General features: G+C 40.3%; 1 protein-coding gene across 1 annotated transcript in view; it reads left to right on the forward strand.

Annotated features, from left to right (window-relative positions):
• The window catches only part of OTOF (otoferlin), a 432,592-nt gene that overhangs the window by 79,093 nt on the left and 333,274 nt on the right, over positions 1 to 20,225 (forward strand). The window contains exon 2 of the mRNA XM_033938296.1: positions 13,818 to 13,917. Coding sequence (XP_033794187.1) covers positions 13,818 to 13,917 — 100 coding nt within the window. The remainder of the gene's footprint in view (positions 1 to 13,817; positions 13,918 to 20,225) is intronic.

Genomic DNA, 20,225 nt, shown 5'->3' on the forward strand with positions numbered 1-20,225 from the left:
GGGGATATATGTGAAGGGGAGGGGAGACAGGGGTTTTGTTGGTCCTTGCTCTGTATATTTATATTTATAAAATGACAATTGTACAGAATATTGTTTCTTTTTATACTTTAATAAAATACGTTCAATATAAAATCTTAACTGAGGCTTGTGCGGATGGGATCAGATGGTTTGCGTGGACCCAGCTTGCGGAGACGGGACGGAAATATGTTTTTTTATTTCAGTCTTAGTAGTTTGCCGGTCCACAAAATAATTATTTTATTTCTGCCAGTCCACAGGTGTAAAAAGGTTGAAAAACACTGCTCTAAAGCAGAGTCGGCAGCTGCGCTGAGGTGCAGGAAGGTACCCCGATGACTCGTCTGCTTGCTCTGCTCCGTAAGAAGTAATTTCGTTGGATGGGATGGACCTGGCAGATGCATTCATCGTGGGACCTTGCCGCAACTCCCTGCATCTGCCGGGTCAACCCCCTCCGACGTAACTTACTGTTCCGGAGCAAAGCCTGCAGACGAGTCATCGTGGGACCTTCCAGCATGCAGCTGCTGACTCTGCTCCAGAGCTAGTACGTCGGAGTGGGGTGGACCGGCAGCCGGCAGCTACAGTCATCGCAGGAAAGGAGCAGGACAGCTGGAATGAAAGAGTGGTGCAGGAAGAGGAAAGGGGCAGAGTAGTATGGAAGGGTGGCGCTGATGGAACTGATGTACAGGGAAAGGGGAGAGAGACATAAGGAGGAAGGATACTGGATGGAATTGGATTGGAGGGAAAGAAAGGGGGCAGCTGCTTATTGAAGAGGGGTGGATAGAGAGAGAAAGGGCAGACATTGGATGGTAGTGTGGCGGGTAGAGGGGGAGCCTATGCTGGATGGAAGTGCAGATGGGAGAGATAAGGGAGCAAATGCAGGAAGGAAATGGGAGGAGAGAAAGGGGAGCAGATGATGGAAGTGGACAGAGAGAGGAGAAAGTACTAGATGGAAGGGGGTAGAGAAAGAGGGCACATGATGGAAGGAGGGGATAAATAAAAGGAGGGCACATGATGGGGGGAAAAGGATTGAGTTAGGGAAATACTGGAGGGGGTGAGGGAAAGAGGTGGCGAGCTGTAGGTAGACAGTAAAAAAGGAAATTGATGAGAGGGTAGTAAGAATGTAATCTAGATGGATGCAGAAAATAAATTGAAAAGGAAAATGAGGGAAGAAAGGGATTGCAGAAGAGAGGTGTGGGAGAGGGAAGGAGAGGAGAGAGATGCCAGACCAATGGGGTTGAAAGGAGAGATGGAAGGGGGAGGCATACAGTTTCTGGAAGGGGCATATAAGGAGAGAAGATGCCATATAGGGGCAGAGAGACAGCAGACAGTGGATGGAAGGAAGAAAGTAACAAGAAGATGAGGAAAGCAGAAACCAGACAAAGGTAGAACAAAAATGTTCTATTTATTTATTGCTTTAGGAGACATGTGTCACTGTTTCTGTGGTGCATTGTATGCAGAGTCCAGCTTCTTGCTGGTTCAATTTAAACTTTGTCTATGTATTTCTATTTTATCCCCCCTTTTACAAAACTGTGGAGCGTTTTTTAGCTCCAGCCGTAGTGGTAGCAGCTCTGATGCTCAGAATTCTATGAGCGTCAGAGCTGTTACCACCGTGGCTAAAATCCATACTACAGTTTTGTAAAAGGGGGAGGGGTTAGTTTGTGATGACATATTCCATACTAGGTGAAGGTGTTTTCTGTGTGTTCGAAAGACATGGTTTTCTGTTAGGATTGACGGTGTAGGATTGATCTATACTAGCCTGGCTTGTTTAGTTTTACAATGGGTGTATTGATGTTGTACTGATCACTGCAGTATATAAAATGCTGCCTTTTCCTAGGTACTCATGTGTGACGTGTGGCTTGTTACTAAAAATCATGTTTTTTGTACAGATGGGGGTGTCAAAAAATGATGGGCCCCGGGTGTCACATATGCTAGGTACGCCACTGTGCACGGTTGCCATAGACTTAACTCTCCCCCTGTGCCAACTGTGCAATACAAAATACACCATAATCCCTTCAATTTCTCTGGGTTTTGGTGCATTTTCTGCAGCTCACTTGTCACCACGAATTTGTAAAAGGAGCCCTTAATTTATTGATTTTCATTGGGAATTTTTATTTGACATATCTCGATCCCTCTACTACAAATACTCTTTATGCACAATATATAAGAGAGTGATATCTTTCATATATTGGCACAGACATATTAGATGGTGTCATTGTATTTATTTCAACAAAATACTAAGGTGTACTTTTTAGTCAACATAGTTTGCCTCACATTGTGAAAATGATTGGACCCTTTTGTTGGCATCCCCCAAAAGGCTGTTCCAGTAGAGTAAAATTAGTCACTAAATACTGCAGCTGCTGTATTACCTGTGTTAAGGAGAAAATACAAGTACAAAATTACTTATCGATGCTTAGCCTATGTGGATGGGCAGACTGGATGATCCATTTGGCCTTTATCTACCATCATATTTCTATGTTTCTATTATGGAGAGGAGGAGATAGTGGATGCTGCAGATGGGTGGCCTGATAGTTAGAGTGGCTGCCTCAGCACCCTGAGGTTTTGAGTTTGATTCCCACTGCAATTCCTTTTGACTCTGGGCAAGTCACTTAACACTCCATTACCCCAGGTACAAAATAAGTACCTGTCTAAAAATCTGTAAACTTCTTTGATTGTAACCATACAGAAAAAGTGGTATATCTTTTTTTTTTTTTTTAATTCTTTATTCATTTTTAAAACTTCAATTGTGCACAAAAGATGATGCATTTAAATAAAATATTAACATTACAGCACAATAAACTTAATCGAATAAAGACAAGACTTATTTTCCCCCACCCATTTTCCAATTAACCCAACACCTCATAAAAATACCTGTAAGCAACTTATCTATACCTCTTAACCAATGCCAAAACATACCCCCCTCACCCTCTCCGGATGTGTATGTTTTCCTCATTTATATAAATCAATCAATCCCTTCTGAATGGCCATAAACTTTTCCATTTTAAAGACATAACATAGGGATTCCCACCAGAATGAATAATTTAATCTATCCCAATTTTTCCAATTCTTTAAAATAAGCTGCATGGCAACTCCCATCATTATAAACAAAAGTTTGTTATTTTTCGCCGAAATTTTACTTTTTGCCCTCATAGATGTTCCAAATAAAACAGTATCATATGATAATGCCACTGGATTTTCTAATAAATTATTAACTTGATCCCAAATAGATCTCCAGAATTTTAGTATCAAGGGCAATAGTATAGTAAATGATCTAACGTCCCAACTTCCAGATGACAATGCCAACATCTATTAGATTTAGAACTATCTACTCTATGCAAACGAACTGGGGTCCAAAATGCTCTATGCAATAAGAAAAAGTGGTATATCAAGTCCCATCCCCCTTTAACCTTTTTGCTGGTCTTTTAAAATCGTATCACAAAGCCTCCATAGGCATAAATCGGTGACTAGGAAGTAAATCAGTCTAGCAGCACATAACATATGCATCAAAATTTGAAAAAGCAGCAAATAGAGCAGAAGTTCATGGCTGTATGTTCAACTGCTGCACAATTCCAGTAGGAACATAGCTTTTCTGAAGAATAAGAAGCAGATATGTAATGCTGAGTCATCCACAAGTTCTGCAAAATTTGCCGTTTATGCATGGCTTTACCATTCAGCTGTTTCCAACCAACAAGCCACTGATCAACCTTGCCTGCCCTTTTATCTGTCTTTCCCAGTACTCAAGCCCAAGTGAAGTGTATCCTACAAATAGGTAAAATTGCTTTGGAGAGGAGGAGAAATGGCAACTTAGAAAAGATGCTTCTCTGTTATGTTATGTTATGTTATTTATTTCTTATATACCGCTAAATCCGTTAAGTTCTAAGCGGTTTACAGAGAAATATACATTAAATATACAATAAAGGATACAATAAAATAAGATAAATAAATAAAGAATGGGTACTTTGAAATTCCCTTACTGTCCCGAAGGCTCACAATCTAACTAAAGTACCAAGGACAAATAAATTAGCAAGTAGTAGATAGGAAAATAAAGATAGCGGAAATCAGATGTAGAGCTTCTAACAAGAATACATAAAAACTCTCAATATCATACTGTTAAAAACAAAGTGTACATATCAAAGTAATAAAGTAATAGAAAGAAACTAATTTAAATAGAAAATAATTTTAAGAATTAATCAAATATAAAAATATAGGAAGAAAATAAGCATTTGAAGTGAGGAGAAAAGAAAAGGTAGAGGATGGCATATGAATAGAATGGAATGAAATAACGGTTAAACAATAGAATTCTAAGAAAATTTTAAATGAAAACTAAACAAAAAGAAATAAAAAGAAATAGATATGATATGCCATTCATATGCTGGAGAGGGGTTCTTTTAAAAGTGTTAAGAAACAGAGGTATATCTCACCTTGAAAAACAGCTGGAGAGAAGCCCTTAATAAGGTGTCTCCCCTTTCAGCTCCTGAAGCACAGCCATACAGGATCCAGGGAAGGTTGCAGAGCTACTAGAGAGAGTAATTGTTGAGCCTTGTTTGCCCTAGCTGAAATCTTTCTAAGGCTGACGTTCATGCCACTTTTGTTTGGAAATATTTTCTCCTTCAAAAAGGAAACTGCCTGATCACATGACCAAAACAGAGCAGCTTCACACAACTGAGCTTTTGGGGATTTTGTTCAAGGACCACTTTGGAGCAAAAGCATAGAAAGCAGAGCTACAGGTACTGCACTGCAGTGTAATAAACTAAACTAAACCTTAAGTTTATATACCGCATCATCTCTACGGGAGTGGAGCTCGACACGGTTTACAAAGCTAAAAATATAAGAAGAGAGAGGGGAAAGATTTACAAGGGGATATATAAAGAGGGGATGAAACAGAGGAAGAGATGTTATATGTTAGAGAATAGCAGAACTGATTATAGTTACTTCAGAAAGCTTAATACTATATGGTTTCTGTGAAAGAAGAGGATGCTAGAAATCATGAGAGGTCCTGTGGGTGGCAGGTTCTTTCAATTACCCTCTGAGTTTACTTTCAAAACCTATTAGGTTAATGTACTGGAAGGACCAAAGGCCTCACCAGTAGATATGCAATAATAGTTCTGACTACTTACCTTATGTCGAGCATTGCTGTATGGACTGTCCAAGAATATAATGATTCTAACTTGTCCAAACCAACAATTACTTAATCCCTTCATTGCCCCAGGTACATTAGATAGATTGTGAGCCCACTGGGACAGAAGGGGAAAAATGCTTGAGTACCTGAATAAATTCATGTAAACCATTCTGAGGTCCCCTGGGAGAACGGTGTAGAAAATTGAATGATTAAAAATATAACGATTCTATCTTGTCCAAAGTAAACAGATGAGCAAGAAAATGAAGCTAATATAAGTTTAATTTTGCAGGGCACTTTCAATTAAATTTGATAACCAACTAATAAAACTTCATTGATTCCATTAAAGCACTTCTCAGGAGCTGAGCAATCGGCACATTATTTATAACATAACAATTTTTTATTTAAAAATCGCAAAAGCCTTCTTTCAGTTCTATGCAGTTTACAAAGAAGTGGGCTGACCATAGTCATATTCAGTCATATTGTGGCTTTTAAAAATTATAGTTCTTTATTAAAAGTAAGTCAAACAGTGGCTTTAGTTACACTAAATATTTAATGAATTTAATCAAGAAGCACAGGAAAAAAGATTGCATTTACTCTTGCCTTCCTCCTCTGCAATACCAGCCACTCTCAGCTTTCCCCATCCCAGAAGAGTCTAGGACAATTCATTGCGGCTGTTTCATCACGACCGGTTCATTGCAACTGTCTTATTCTATTTAAGCGTTTGAGGGTGATGCCCCCCACAAACCCATAAAATTATACCTTCCCCCTCTCCTCCCTGCTCGTGAACTGGCACCTCTGCGATGGCTGGCGGGGAGCCCGGGCCCTGTGAGGAGAAGCAGTTGCTGTAGCTGCTGTGTCACCGTGCCTGCCCTCTGCCACTGCACCACGCACTTTGAGTCCAGGCCATGGAGCTACTACATCAGCTGCCCTCTGCAGGTACTGTGAAGCCTAGTCTATCCATAATGGGAGCATTCATCATGGCATTTCAAAGCAGTGGGCACTAGAGGATTAGGTAACTTATCCAGGGTCACAAGGAGCAGCACTGGGGTTTGGGTGCAGAGGCAGCAGATCTACCAGTGAGCCACACCTTCCTTATCCAATCAGGTTAAATAACTCTCCAATAGAAGAGTTCTGTCCAATGTACAAGCCAATGACTAATAAGTCTGTTTGAAATCTGCTTATAATTCTGGTAAGAACACAAGAATAGCCACACTGAGGCAGACCAATGGTCCATCTAGCCCAGTATCACACAGTGACCAATCCACTTTACAAATACCTGGCAGAAACCCAAATAGAACCGACATTCCATGCTACCTCCCAGGACAAACAGTGGCTTCCCCAGATATCTGAGGACATAGTAGTCGCAGTAAACTAGTTAGGGGTTAAGCCTTGATAAAGCTTTGATAGCGAAACATGTTGGCATGACAATCCCCTAGCCAGAGACCACAAGATTAAGCTAAGTATATGCTTAAACAAAGTTAAACAAAGTCAAATAATTAGGAAAATAAAACAGGACCCGATAACGAGCTGGCACGTAAAGCTTAGAGCAGGGGTGCTCAATACGTCGATCGCGATCGACCGGTAGATCGGGAAGGCAACGTGAGTCGATTGCGGAGCCCATCCCGGGCTCCGTGATAGACTCGTGTTGCCGTCCCGATCTACCGGGCCGATCAGTCTTCCTCTCCCCAGGCATCTACTTTAGTCTGGTTTTTGTCATTTTGGTGTTGGGGGGGGGGGGCGGTGGTAGCAGCAGCAGCCTGAAAAAGAAATCATCCTGGCCAGGGTTGGTGTCATGCTCCGGAGCTTCTACCTCTTCCAGCAGACTTCCTATCTGGCCCTCTCCCTTCTACCTGCATCCGGCCACACCCCCTGCTCCGCGGCTCTCTTCGGCAACTCATCAGCAGCAGCGATCGACACAAGCTTCTGACGTCGGGGTCTACCCTCTGCGAGTCCCGCTTGTTTTGACTTCCTTTTTCCACAAAGGCGGGACTCGCAGAGGAAAGGCCTTGATGTCGGCAGCCTGTCTTGATCACCGTTGCTGAAGAGGGCCGCAGGGCAGGGTGTGTGGCTGGATGTAGGTGGAAGGGAGAGGGCCAGATGCAGGACTCATGGGTGAGGGAGGAGAAGAGAGAGAGAAAGAGAGAGGGGAGGGAAACAAAAGGAAACATTTCATACTGGGCTGGGCTGGAGTGGAGGAAGGGTGGAAAGATTCTGGCTACAGGCTAAAGGGGGGAAAGCTGAAAATGAAGATAGTGACACAAAGAAGAGAAAGGGTAAGCAGGACCTACTGAATAAGGACAGAGATACAGAGGGGACATGAAGAGGAGGTGAAATAGAGACATAGAAGTAATGCTGAAAAGGGGGGGGGAGATAAAGACATTGAAAGGGCAAATGGTGAACATGGGGTAAAGGCAAGGACAGAGACAAATTAAGATTCTGAAAAAGTGGTGAGATAGGGATATAGGTGAGATGGACACAAAGAAGGGTGATGCTGGAAAATAGGTGAAATGGTAATTCTGACAGACACAGAAGGGAAATGCTGGAACAAGGAGAGATGGGGCTCAGGCTGGATGGAATGGGGAGAAATGCCTGGTTGGCCCGGAACTTCCTCTCCTACGTCAGAATTGATGTCAGGAAGAGGAATGCTGGTCAGTGCGACGCTTCTGCAGGGAAAGCTTGGGGCGGCGGTGGCTTTGGGGCTGTTCCCTGATGGTGGCAGCAGCAAACCGAGTAGCTTGGGGGAGGGCAGGGAGAAAGAAAGAAAGGGGGCAGGCAGGGAGACAGAAAGAAGGGGGAACAGGGAGACAGAAAGACAGGGAGACAGAAAGAAAAAGTTGGGGGAGAGAATGAGGTCTGGAGGAGAGGAAACATACAGGAGGCTGAAAGAAGGGAAGAAAGATTGGATGCACAGTCAGAAGAAGAAAGTGCAACCAGAGACTCATGAAATCACCAAACAAAGGTAGGAAAAATGATTTTATTTTCAATTTAGTAATCAAAATGTATCCGTTTTGAGAATTTATATCTGCTGTCTATATTTTGCACTATGGCTCCCTTTTACTAAACCGCAATAGCATTTTTTAGCGCAGGGAACCTATGAGCATCAAGAGCAGCGCGGGGCATTCAGTGTAACTCCCTGTTCTAAAAACTGCTATCGCGGTTTAGTAAAAAGGGAGGGGGTATATATGTTTATTTTTGTATGATTGTTACTGAGGTGACATTGCATAGAGTCATCTGCCGTGACCTCTTTGGAAAAAAAACCCCGGAATATGGATGATAATTAGCATTTTCTCTGCCTTTCGGTGTGCTTTGTATTTTTTAAAAAAATTTCATTGTTGGTAGATCATTTTGACTTGGTCATTTTAAAAGTAGCTCGCAAGCCCAAAAAGTGTGGGCACCCCCTGGTTTAGAGCAATGAGATCTATTTGAGCTCTAAATGGTGGTGCTGAGGATCCTGAGCAAAGATAGGGTTGCGATGCAAATGGTAGTGGTGGTGCATAGTTTGAAGGTGGTAGTACGTGTGGGTGGATTCTGGGTGTAGTGTAGGTAGGGTGCACAGTTACAAGTACAAATTATAGAATATTTTAATTTGTGCATGTTTATTAGTAATCTTGGTGCAAGTATTTACCCCAGCTCTCTAGCTGGAATAAGTGGCTGTAAGTGTGTGTTTGCCTGCTATGCTAGTATTCTCTAATGAAAGGTAGGCATATACTTTTCTTCATAGAATAAGCTCCAACTAAGCACCTTCCTGTTGCCTAAAAATGAGCATACTATAATAGAACATTCCTGAGCCAACTGAGGTATATGGTATGGTGGGGGCAAACTCCCAAGTGGTAGAAATTGCTGCTGCTAATTTCATCTACCAGCCACCATGGACAGCTCCTCAGATTTTCTTTGATACTGCCTGGCCCTCTGCTGTGATTTGGCTATTACTGCATTTTAAATGCATTCAGTGCTACGATACTAGCCCTCAAATGAGAAGCTTCTTGTCAGGGCCATTATGCCAGCAGAGAGAGAAGAGAGAATTATACAGAAAATGAAATGTAACAATGTCTAAAATTTCTGTTTTAATTCATAAAAATGCCTGAGAAAACAGCAGGGTCCTATCCTCTACTTTAATAAGATGAGTACTTTTCTCTAGACAAGAGACACATGCAATATGTATAAATCTTTTCAGATTCAGCCCTAAGTTGAGATTTGCTCTGGAGGTATTTGGCAAAGTTCTAAAATAAACCCGACTGAGCCTCCCTCTTTTTGGACCTGTAGATCTTTGGTGCATAAATTGGTCACATGGGAGGCCCGAGAGGCGGTTGGTCGCCCTCGTCGCAGGCGTAGTTATCTGCTAGTTTGGGGAGTCTATTTGGCTTCCTTATCTCCTAGAGGTTGTAGTCCCCTTTTAAATCCTTTTGCTTAGCTTTGTTGCTATTCAACACGCTCACTCCCAGGATCGGTCACTGCGGGTGTGGTGTTTTTTTTAAAAAAAATGTATTTCTTTTGGGGAATCATTATTGCGGATGCCAAGGGCCACCAGAGCACAGGCCTTTGGAATGTTGGAGACCTGTTGGTCGTCTTTTGTATTCTTCTTTGGGGGAGGGGGGAGGTTCTGTTAAGAGATCTTGATGGTTGGGTAGGATGGGGGTGGTTCTTTACTCTTGCTCTACCAAAGCAAATCTACAAAAAATTTTGTATTGTTGGATGTTGGTTCTTTGGCTTTGCTGTATTCTTTGTTGCTTGCTGTTTCTGCATTCACAATTAAAAAAACATTTGAACATAATAAAATAAACCCAGAATAGTCTGATGCACAAGGTGCTTTCCTACACTACAGGGATTCTCACCTGGCTCTTTATGGACTGTTTTTGACCTACTATTCTGAAAGAGCTCCAGGAAGTTCAGAATGTGCTTTTTTTAAATTTGAATTTAGCTAATCGAAGCCAGAATTCAGGCCTTTCAAAACATGTGGGAGGCTTTTATTTCTTTAAGAGAACACAATCATACCATCCTCTTTACCCTGTCACCTCTTTTTTAGGGTCTGAAAGAAATGTGATGGTGAAATAAAGGAAGTAAAGTTGCAAAACCCATCAGTGGAAGCAATACAAAGTGCAATTAAAGTACATACAGTATAGTGCCCATTTTAGATCATTTAAAACCCCAGACTTGGGAAACAAAAATCCAGAATCCACACATTGCAAAATAAAGCACAACTGTGCCATCAGAAAAGGTCCTAAAGTATTTATTTATGATTTAATATTTATTCATGTCATATACTCATATTAGACTGCCCTTAGAACACACAGCAGGGTGGTTTATAATAAAATAAAAGATAAACAAAACAAAACAAAAATTACAACATTGTTCTCAGGAAGAGGGAGGGAGACATTGGGAAGGTCAAGTAAAAATGTGCCAGCTCTCTACCCCAGAGGTTTAGGCATACCAACACTGGAAAAAAACATGTTTTTCACAGCTTTTGTGGATTTAAAAATGAAGGCTTTTGATGGATATACAGGGTTAGGAAATTCCAGAGAAAAGGACTGAGGTAGGAGAAGGCAGAATGTCAAAACATTTCCAAGCGTAAATGAGCTGGGAGGAGTAAGAGTAACATGCCCTGAGAGCAGTGATGGGAATATATGAGGGTATAAGGGGACATCAGATCAGCAAGGTTAGGGGGCAAGTCAAACTGGAAGGAACAATGAACCACTGTAAGAATTTTGAATTTGAAACTACAAAGGAATGGTTGAAGACATTTTAAAAAACACAGAAGACCATTATAGAGTGCATTGCAATATTCATCTTGGAAATAACAAGAGTCAGAACTATAAATTTAAGCTGGTTAGCTGGGAAATAGTATCTAAATAGTAATTATTTAAAGAGAATATGTATATACTCCTGTTCTTCCTGTGTTATTCGGTACTCCTATCCAATCTGTAAACCAATTTAAATATGTGGAGGGGCATAATTGAAAGGGACCTCTAAGTCCGTTTACGGCCATCTCGCAAATCATCCAAAGTAAAAAAACAGCTTAAGACACATTTTCGAAAAATATGTCCAACTTTTTTTTTCGTTTCGAAAATCATCTAATTATACGTCCTGCCGATCTGATCGTCCAAGTCGCTAAATCGTTCATCTTTATACCGCATTTTCGTCCAACTTTTCGTCCAAGTCCAAAATGCCTAGAATAAGTCCTGTTGGACGTGGGAGGGGTCTGCAAAGTGATGGACTGAACACCCAGACATGGCACCTAAATAGTTGGGTACCTTACAGGGCACTGCTGTGTACTTCATAAAAAGGTTGCCATGTATTCTCCTCACTACAGCTCCCTTATAGATCATGGTGAGCCCCCCAAACCACCTCCAGAATCCCCTAGACCCACTTATCTACCACCCCAATAGCCCTTATGCCTGCAGGAGCCACTTATATGCCAGTAAAAAAGGGTTTTGGGGGTGTATACATGTTTAAGTATCAATGCAGTGATTACAGGGGCTTATGGGCATGGGTCCTCCTCTCTATGGGTCCCTAACCCACCCACAAGACGACTTAAGCTGCCTCTGTATTGGACGACTAAGCTTTCCTATGCCAGGCAGCCAGGTGATGATGGTCTGGAGGCTAAATTTTAAAGTTGTGATTAAAATTTTTATGGGGTGAGGGGGGTCGGTGATCACTGGGGTAGTGTGTGGGGGTGTATTATATGTTTTCAGTGTTTATCTGGTGATTTTAGGTGGTTTTTTGTGACTTAGACCATGTTTTACATGGTCTAAGTCACAACGTCCAAGTTCCGTCAATCGTGGGCTGTATAACTTTCAGTCTAAGCCGGCCCACGTACCCCCCAACTCCCGCCCTTGACACTCCTCCTGAAACGCCCTGTTTAGCTTTGGTCATTCAGCGGCACTATGAAGGCCTAGGTCGTTTAGAAATACATCCAAAACCCGTTTTTAGTATCGGCACTTGGACGTATTTGAAAAATGTTCGTCCAAGTGTCGACTTAGGCCCGTTTTTGGACATATTTCTCTTTCGATTATGAGCCCCTTAGGCATTGTTCTTGATTCTAAACTGAGTTTGTTTGTTTTTTTTAAGACAAATTTTCTTAGTCTTGAAATCCAGTTTTTTTGCCCCATGCAAATTAAAGTAAAATCTGGGATATTCTTGACTTCAGCTCATTGCATACCATTTCACGCTTTTATTGGTTCACATCTAGAATACTGTAATGTTATCCATGCTAGTCTTCCTAACCTAGAATTAAAAAGGCTTCAGATATTCCAAAATATGGCCACACATCTGTCATGTACCACTAGACAAAAAGATCATGTTAGTCCAATTCATAAAGCAGTCTATACTAGTCTTTCAGACTACTAGACTAAATTAACCATCCCTTAACTCCGACCTTTTGTTTATGTTCCTTAAATAACCAAAGGCTTGTCCTGCCACTTCCAAAACAGGCTTATTATGAAGGTACCCAAAAGAATGCCTTTTATTTCATGGCACCTTTTCTTTGGAATAATCTGCCATTAGCCATCAGGTCTGAACTGTCTTTAAAGAAATTTACGGCCTCTTTTACAAAGCCACGCTAGCGGCTGCTGTGCAGAAACAGCCCCGAAGCCCTTTAAATTGCTATGGGCTTTGGGGCCGTTAGAGTAGCGCAGCCGCTAGCGCGCGCCTTTGTAAAAGAGGCCGTTAAAGTCAACCTTAAAACTTACTTTTCTGTTGAGACATAATGGGCCGGATTCCATGACAGCCGCCTTACTGCTGCCTAACTTAATTGGTTTGATTGCCTTTAAATGATGCAATAATTGATCACGTTGTTTAAAAGCAATTAAAATGTCATTAAAAAGATGGCATTTCTATTAACGGCATTTCTATAAATTGGAAGAATGACTGTGGAGGCACCTATCATGCCTAAGGGTAAAATATGTGTGGTTAATGCCGGAAGTACTCTTAGGCATCAGTAGGCACCTTTGTAGTCGTGATTCTCTACACAGATAGGTGCCAGAAAAACATATATTAAAAAAAAAAAAAAGAAAACCCTGGCCTGTATTTCCAGCACCTATCTGTAACATGGCCTTGATTCTATAAATGGTGCCATCACATGATTAGCACATGATCTGTGCCGTTTTTGTGGGCAGCTGCATATCATGATGCCATTTATATAATCCAGGTCAATATTGATGACATTGCTGAGGCCCTCTTTTGATGACATTTTACCTCAATGCTTTTGAGATTTTTTAACAGAATGAATGGTTCGTGCATGACTGTTAGCTCTCCTATAAAATGATGGCATTCCTTTCTAAATCTTAATTTTAATTTTATTTTAGAATGTACATTGTTTTGATTTACTTGTTAAAATGTAATTCAGCAAATTTTAACGGACATAAACATAAAATAAATCTTTTCAATTAAGACATATTGTTTCACAAACTCTGGTTAAGTAAGTCTTTTGCTAGCAAGAAAGTAAAACATTGTACGTTGGATATACAATTTATCACACAACTTGTTTGAAAGCATTTTGTTTCCAGAACTGTAAATCCTATTAAAGTTATGGCAATGCTCTAACAGTTTCTACATGCATATTGACTCAGGTGATTGCTTAGTATACTATAGTAAACATAATCATTTTTGTTTAGGTGAATATGATGTATTTTTTTTTTTCTAGATTCATTAGGAAATGTTCTTATTCTTTTGCCATTATTCATTTTTCTAGACTCATTGGAACTTTCCGGATGGTGCTACAGAAGGTTGTGGAGGAGGCCCAGCTGGAAGTAACAGACACCTTGATAGATGACAACAATTCAGCCATTCGGGTTTGTGTTTCTCTTTACAGTATTTAGAGGGGAATTCATCAAAGGGTACTAAGTGTGTTAGCGCACACAACCACATTAGCTTGTGCAAATCCATTAGCACACACAAACTGCTAAAGAAGGACATAGGAATATAATGAGCATCTTTAGCGGTTGGGGCATGCTATTAATACATTTACACATGTTAACACGATTGTGCATGCTAATGTTCTTAGCACCCGTTGATGAATTCCCCCCTTACTATTATTTTTCATTATCAGAGAAGAGCTGAGAGATTTTTGCAACACTGAAAAAATAGCTATCTAGCTAGCATTCAATTGTTCAACTACTTATTGATTAATTGATTGATTGATTGATTGAAATACCAGCATGGTTGCCAATTTTCCCAGCCCAATAAATGAACTGTTATGGTTCTCAAAGGTAACAACAATTCATTATTTATTTCAATGGATGTGACTGACTCAAAATCTCAGTCTATAGAAACTGATTTTACTCAGTTTCTAGAAATTCTTTTCAGACCTTAGAATCATGACTTATCTACAAACGTCTCAGCTTGAGTTACTTTATTATTTCTCACCAGATCTTTACTGTCTCACTGTAAAGGTGCAGACAGTGCTACTGAGCAGCAACAGTCTAAGGGAGGAATTCATCAAACAGTGCTACCGTATTAGTGCGCACTAAACACTATAGATGCCCATAGGAATGTAATGGGCATCTTTAGCGTTTAGCATGCACTAATTGTTAATGTATGCTAACGCAATTAGAGCACAATAACATGGTAACACTCTTTGATGAATTCCCCCACCCAATTGTGTCTGTAGTCTCGAGCACTACTTCCGCCATACAGTAGATGTCCCCCCCCCCCACACACACACACACCTTTATTCATATTACCCTTTATCATACTCTCAGGGGCAAATTCTGTAAAGGACTTAAAGTCAGGCGTCCACAATGTGAACATTCAGCAACTTAGGCGTTTAAATAAATTGGATAATAAGCCCAATTAATGACTTTAACAAGCAATAATTGAAAGTTAGAAGTCCAAAGGCTGTGCGTGATTCATAAAATAGGCATCCACAATTTCATTGACCCCCCCGTCGGAAAAAGCTGTGCCTAATGGGATAGGCATGGGCATGGCTTTCTTGTGGATGTCCATGTACAGAATTGCATGCCACTCAGCATCTTAACACGTCAACATTCTTGCCTAAAATGTAGGCGTTGCAAAACCAGGTCTACTTTCGGACGTTAGTTGGATGGGCATTAGCTGGAATCAAGTTAGGTGGATATGACTTAGGCGTGCCGGAGGCATTCACATATAGGTGAACAGGGCTTCTATTTTTGGAGGTATAGATAATAATAATGGAAAAAGATGTTTAATAATGCATTATTTAAGCAAAACACATGAAAAAAGTATATATATTGCATACTAAACCTTTTAGTTTTTGGTGTAAAGAGGACTCTTCTTTGATAGTAATGGAAAATGAAGTTTAATAATGCATTACTCAAGAAAAGCACATGATAAAATGTATTGCATACTAAACCTCATTCCCAAAGTTTAAGAAAATAAGAAGAGAACCCCTACTCACAATGGCTGTGGCTCAGAGCAAGTAGACATGTCTGATGCACAATCTTAACATCATTGTGACATCATCAATGTGCACCTGGATGGCATAAGCTGCACAGCTGTGCAGCTTAGAGGGACCATTGGTCCAGGGCACAGTTTAGATGTTTGGGGCTAGACTTGTTTAAATAACAAATAAGTGTCAAAAAGATACCAACTGACTAGATGACCAGTGGAGGGATGTAAACATTACCATCCCCCACTCCCTAATGGTCACTGACCTCCCACTTTCCTATCTGTGACCTTCCCATCCTGCCTGTATGACAGCTTCAGATGTCATTGCCAGTCCTAATAGAGCAGCAAGCAGGTCTCTGGAGTAGCCTATTGGGTGGTGTAGTCAACCGTAAAGTTGGGGACTCAGATCCATATCCCTCTCTAACTACGACACGCATGGTGGTCTATGTGAGCCCTCCAAAAGCCACCCAAATCCCACTGTACCTACATATAGGTGATCCCTACAGGCATAAGAGCTATTGGTGTGGTGTACAGTTGGGACTAGTAGGTTTTGGGTGGGGTCTGGAAGACTCACCATAGACTATAAGGGGGTTATGATGAGATGTGTACCTGGGCCTTTTTATGTGACGTTCACTGCAGTGCCCCATAAAGTGCCCCACTGCTCTGCTGGGATGTCTGTGTGGCCAGTCTACTAAAGACGCTGGCCCCTTCTACAACCCAATGGCTTATTATATGCATTTTTCTTTTGGACCTGTTTTGTTTTTCCAAGAATTATTGTAAAAAATAGATGCACACCTGAAAAATGATCATTTTTGAAAAATAACAAGATAGACGTTTTGCAGTTTTGAAATGAACATGTTTGGTACTGGATTTTTTTGTGTATTCCACAAAACATCTAAACTCGGATTTAGATGTCATATCGAAAATGCCCCTTTATGTATCTATAAAATAACACATAAGTAGGTGCCTACTTGTCCTTTTAAATCAGATGCTCTGTTATAAAATTACCATCCACATGACCAAAATCTCTGCAGATAATGTGGGGCAGGATCTGTGCAGAAATTTTACATGTGGTTCCAAATAAGGAGTGTGGCCATAGGAGGGTCATGGGCAGATTGGGGCATTCCTGCAATTTATACATGCTGTTATTGTCACCATTAGAGGGCACCCTAGGGTGTGAGTTCCAGGCTCAACAATGGGTCAGGTTGAGTGAGGGGATCCTGAAGGGGTCTCACGTATGATTGAGACCCCTTGATGGAGCTGTAGTCTTCCTGCTATTCCTGCTTCCTCCTAGAACAGTGTCTCTCAAACTGTGTGCTGTGGCACAGTGGTGTGCCCCGAAGAGATTCCTGGTGTACCATGAGAGATTCCAGAATTTTGCTTTATTTTAAAAAATTCCCTTCATAAGTATACTAGAATAGATGACATATACATTGTGTAAGCAAGAGTCTGTCAATGTTATGAGTATCTGAGTGTATAAGGATACAACTGTCATTCTTTGATGTGTTTGGTCCTTGAAAACTAATGGCAAGTAATTTTATTTTTTATGTTTTAATCTGCAGTTATCCTAACTTGAGCAACAAAGATATCAAGGCTTTGTTACTGTTTGGATCTTCTTATCTTTGCGAACTTGGATTTTCATCTCTGAAAGCAAATTAAATTTAAAAAAGAGAATGACTGCAGATGGTGGATGGTTAAATATGTGTTTGCTTGTCAACTATTGAGCCGCGTTTTGAGTTAATTTGTACTCAAAAACAAGCACATCCATCGCATTGATTAGCAATTCTATTCTATCTACTTTAGTTTCACTGTTGTTACAGTTACCCATACATAGCTTAAAGAACTTTAAATAAATAACTCTCAAATTTAATTTTTTGTTGGGTTTACAATTTATAATTTCAATTATAATGTGCTGCAAAAAAAAACACCATTTGCTCCATTTAGTGTGCCGGAACTACAAAAGGTTTGAAAGACACTGTCCTAGAATGAGCTCAACCTAGCCTGAATTTTAATGAGCAGCACTGAAATATCCATGGAGCTCAGGGTCATTGGAGTTCTTTAAGTAGAAACACCGATAGATTTCATTGCAAGAAAATAAGAAATCTTCCTTGGTTAGTGAAGCAGTAGCTTAGCATGTTTGCAAATGTGATGAATTTAATATATGCATTATGTTTAATGCAAGTCTGCCATTCAGGCTCTCACGCTTGAAATTGGATAAAAATGAGTTTGCACACTATGAACCTGATTCATCCTAAAGGCACAGAATGGGCTAAATTGTTTTTGTGAATTGGATCATATAATGGATGACTTTTCCCTCTGCAGCTGATCTCTGCAGGTTGGAAGGTTCACTATGGCCATTTTAATTTTTACGGTGCTGGAAATATTTAGCATAAATGCACAGACTTTTCAATCACGCTACCAGAGCATCTCTTATCATAAGAGCTAGCCTTAGCAGGTCTAAAAATAAGATTAAAAAAGAAAAAGAAATGAAAGAATGAATGAATGAAAGAAAGAAAATAAGTAGCCCGCCATGCACATGAATACTTCATATTTTCAAAGCAGCAGGATAAAGAAGAGAGTTACAAGTTTGGGGAAGAATTTGTAGAGTACAATTGTCTATTCTCCCCCATGCTGTTACTATGGATACCACACTGAACAAAAGGCATGGGATGCTACATAGTTACAGTATAACTCCAGTGACTTGCTGAGTTTATCTGATTCAAAGCTGCATGTTTAACCCTTCATATCCCACAGCCTGTTGCACACAGATGGTATATACAGAAGTAGTGTGCAATATTTTATAGGGCAATTTTTAGAATGTCTGCTTTGGGACAAAATGTGCAAATATTTTATCTGCAAACTTTGCATTATATTTCACTTTTGCTTTGTAGTTGTGAATTTTTTTATTTTTTATTTGCTTTTTTGTGTTGTTAAAGTATAGATATTCTGCTAGTGATAGTAATATTGCCTTTTTAGTGTTATTCCTGGATATTCAGTGCTAAACCATGTCCAGGCACTGATATTGAATATCTAGGTTTATGTGGCTGTCCAGTTGCTTAAGTACAATATTCAACAATTGACTTCCTAAGTGACACTGCATAAAGAGGGGAAAGGGACATGTACACTGCCTTTTTATGGTTACACTTTCAAAGTGGTTTAAATATATACAGGTACTTATTTTGTACCTGGGGTTTTGGAGGATTAAATGACTTAACCAAGGTCACAGGGAGCAGTGGTGGGATAGATTCCACAACCTCAGGGTGCCGGGACAGCAGCTCTACCACTAGGCCACTCCTCACCTCCAAATGGGAGCAATTTTTATGCAGACAATGTGGCATTGAAAGTGCCACACTTTTGCACAGAGTCTGTTCAGTCATAGCGGCGGTGGCACAGGGGAATTTCTGGCACCGCTGGATTTGACAGAGGCCTACCTGCACATTCCCATCTTTCTGGAACACAGAAAGTTCCTGGAAAACCATTACCAGTTCTCAGCTGTTCCCTATGGGTTTGCGACAGCTCCTCGCACCTTTATTAAGGTATAATACAATACACCGATTTCTAGACTGCATAACAAAGTAGTTTGATGTGGTTCACAAAAGAGTAATGTAAATACATAGATTGGAATGAATAAGAAAGGATTAGTTACCTATAAACTTATTAAAAAGATGAGTTTTTAATTGTCTCCTAAAATGAAGGTAAGAATGGGACATAGAAAACAAATACCTAAGATCACTATCATGCATAGCAACTTGAAAAGAGAGTAGACGCTCATGAAATTTTTTTGTATTTGCAGCCATTAGCTGGTGGAAAGATTTTAAAAAACCATGAAATGAAAAAAACGAATGAGTCTGTCAGGTACTGTGGTGTTTGACTGGTAGGGACTTTGTAATAGAAGCAGCCCAATTTGAAAATAATACACGCTTCCAAAGGGAGCCAGTGCAAATTTAATTGCAGTATTCTGAATAATACCACAATCTTGAGATGTTTTTCTTGATGCAATGTTATACAATGTTACAATAATCAAGCTGGCTCAAGACCAAGGATTGAACCAGAGATCTAAATGCCAAAGCGTCAAAATAAGCTCTAAGCTTACGCAATTTCCACAACATGAATAAACCCTTGCGGACCACAGCATCGACTTGATTTTTCATTGTTAAATTTTGATCTAGAGCAGGGGTGCCCAACACGTCGATCGCGATCGACCAATAGCTCAGGAAGGCAACGCGAGTCGATCGCGGAGCCCATCCCGGGCTCTTGAGCATGTAAAACAGAAGTACTTGCTGTCGGGAGAAATTAGTTTGTGGCATGTTAAGAATGAAGACATATGTTGCCACCGATTCAGATAAGTTTTTTTCATGCTTTTTTGAATTGTGTTGAATTTACCACAATTTGTTTATTTTTTTTTGCAGTTTGATACTATTAATCATCCAGCCTGAAACAACACTTTATATAAAACTGAAAGTTATGATTGCATGAGAAAATTATACCTTATCCATGTGTGGAGTTTTTTTTCAGACCTATGATGATACAGACTGCTTAGGATATAGTGTAGTCCTGGCGGTCTGTGTACGAGGTCTGTTTTTCTCCACTTTTTCTTGTGCTTATGATTTTTGCTGTGTTATGATATGACTGGATGTTTGTTTGACCCTGCAAGAACAAATTAACAGCGCATTTATTTATTTATTTATTTATTTTTTATATATAAACAACTTAGGTGTTAAGTGGGTAATAAATC

Source organism: Geotrypetes seraphini, chromosome 3, assembly GCF_902459505.1.
Source record: "Geotrypetes seraphini chromosome 3, aGeoSer1.1, whole genome shotgun sequence".
Lineage (NCBI taxonomy): Eukaryota > Metazoa > Chordata > Amphibia > Gymnophiona > Dermophiidae > Geotrypetes > Geotrypetes seraphini.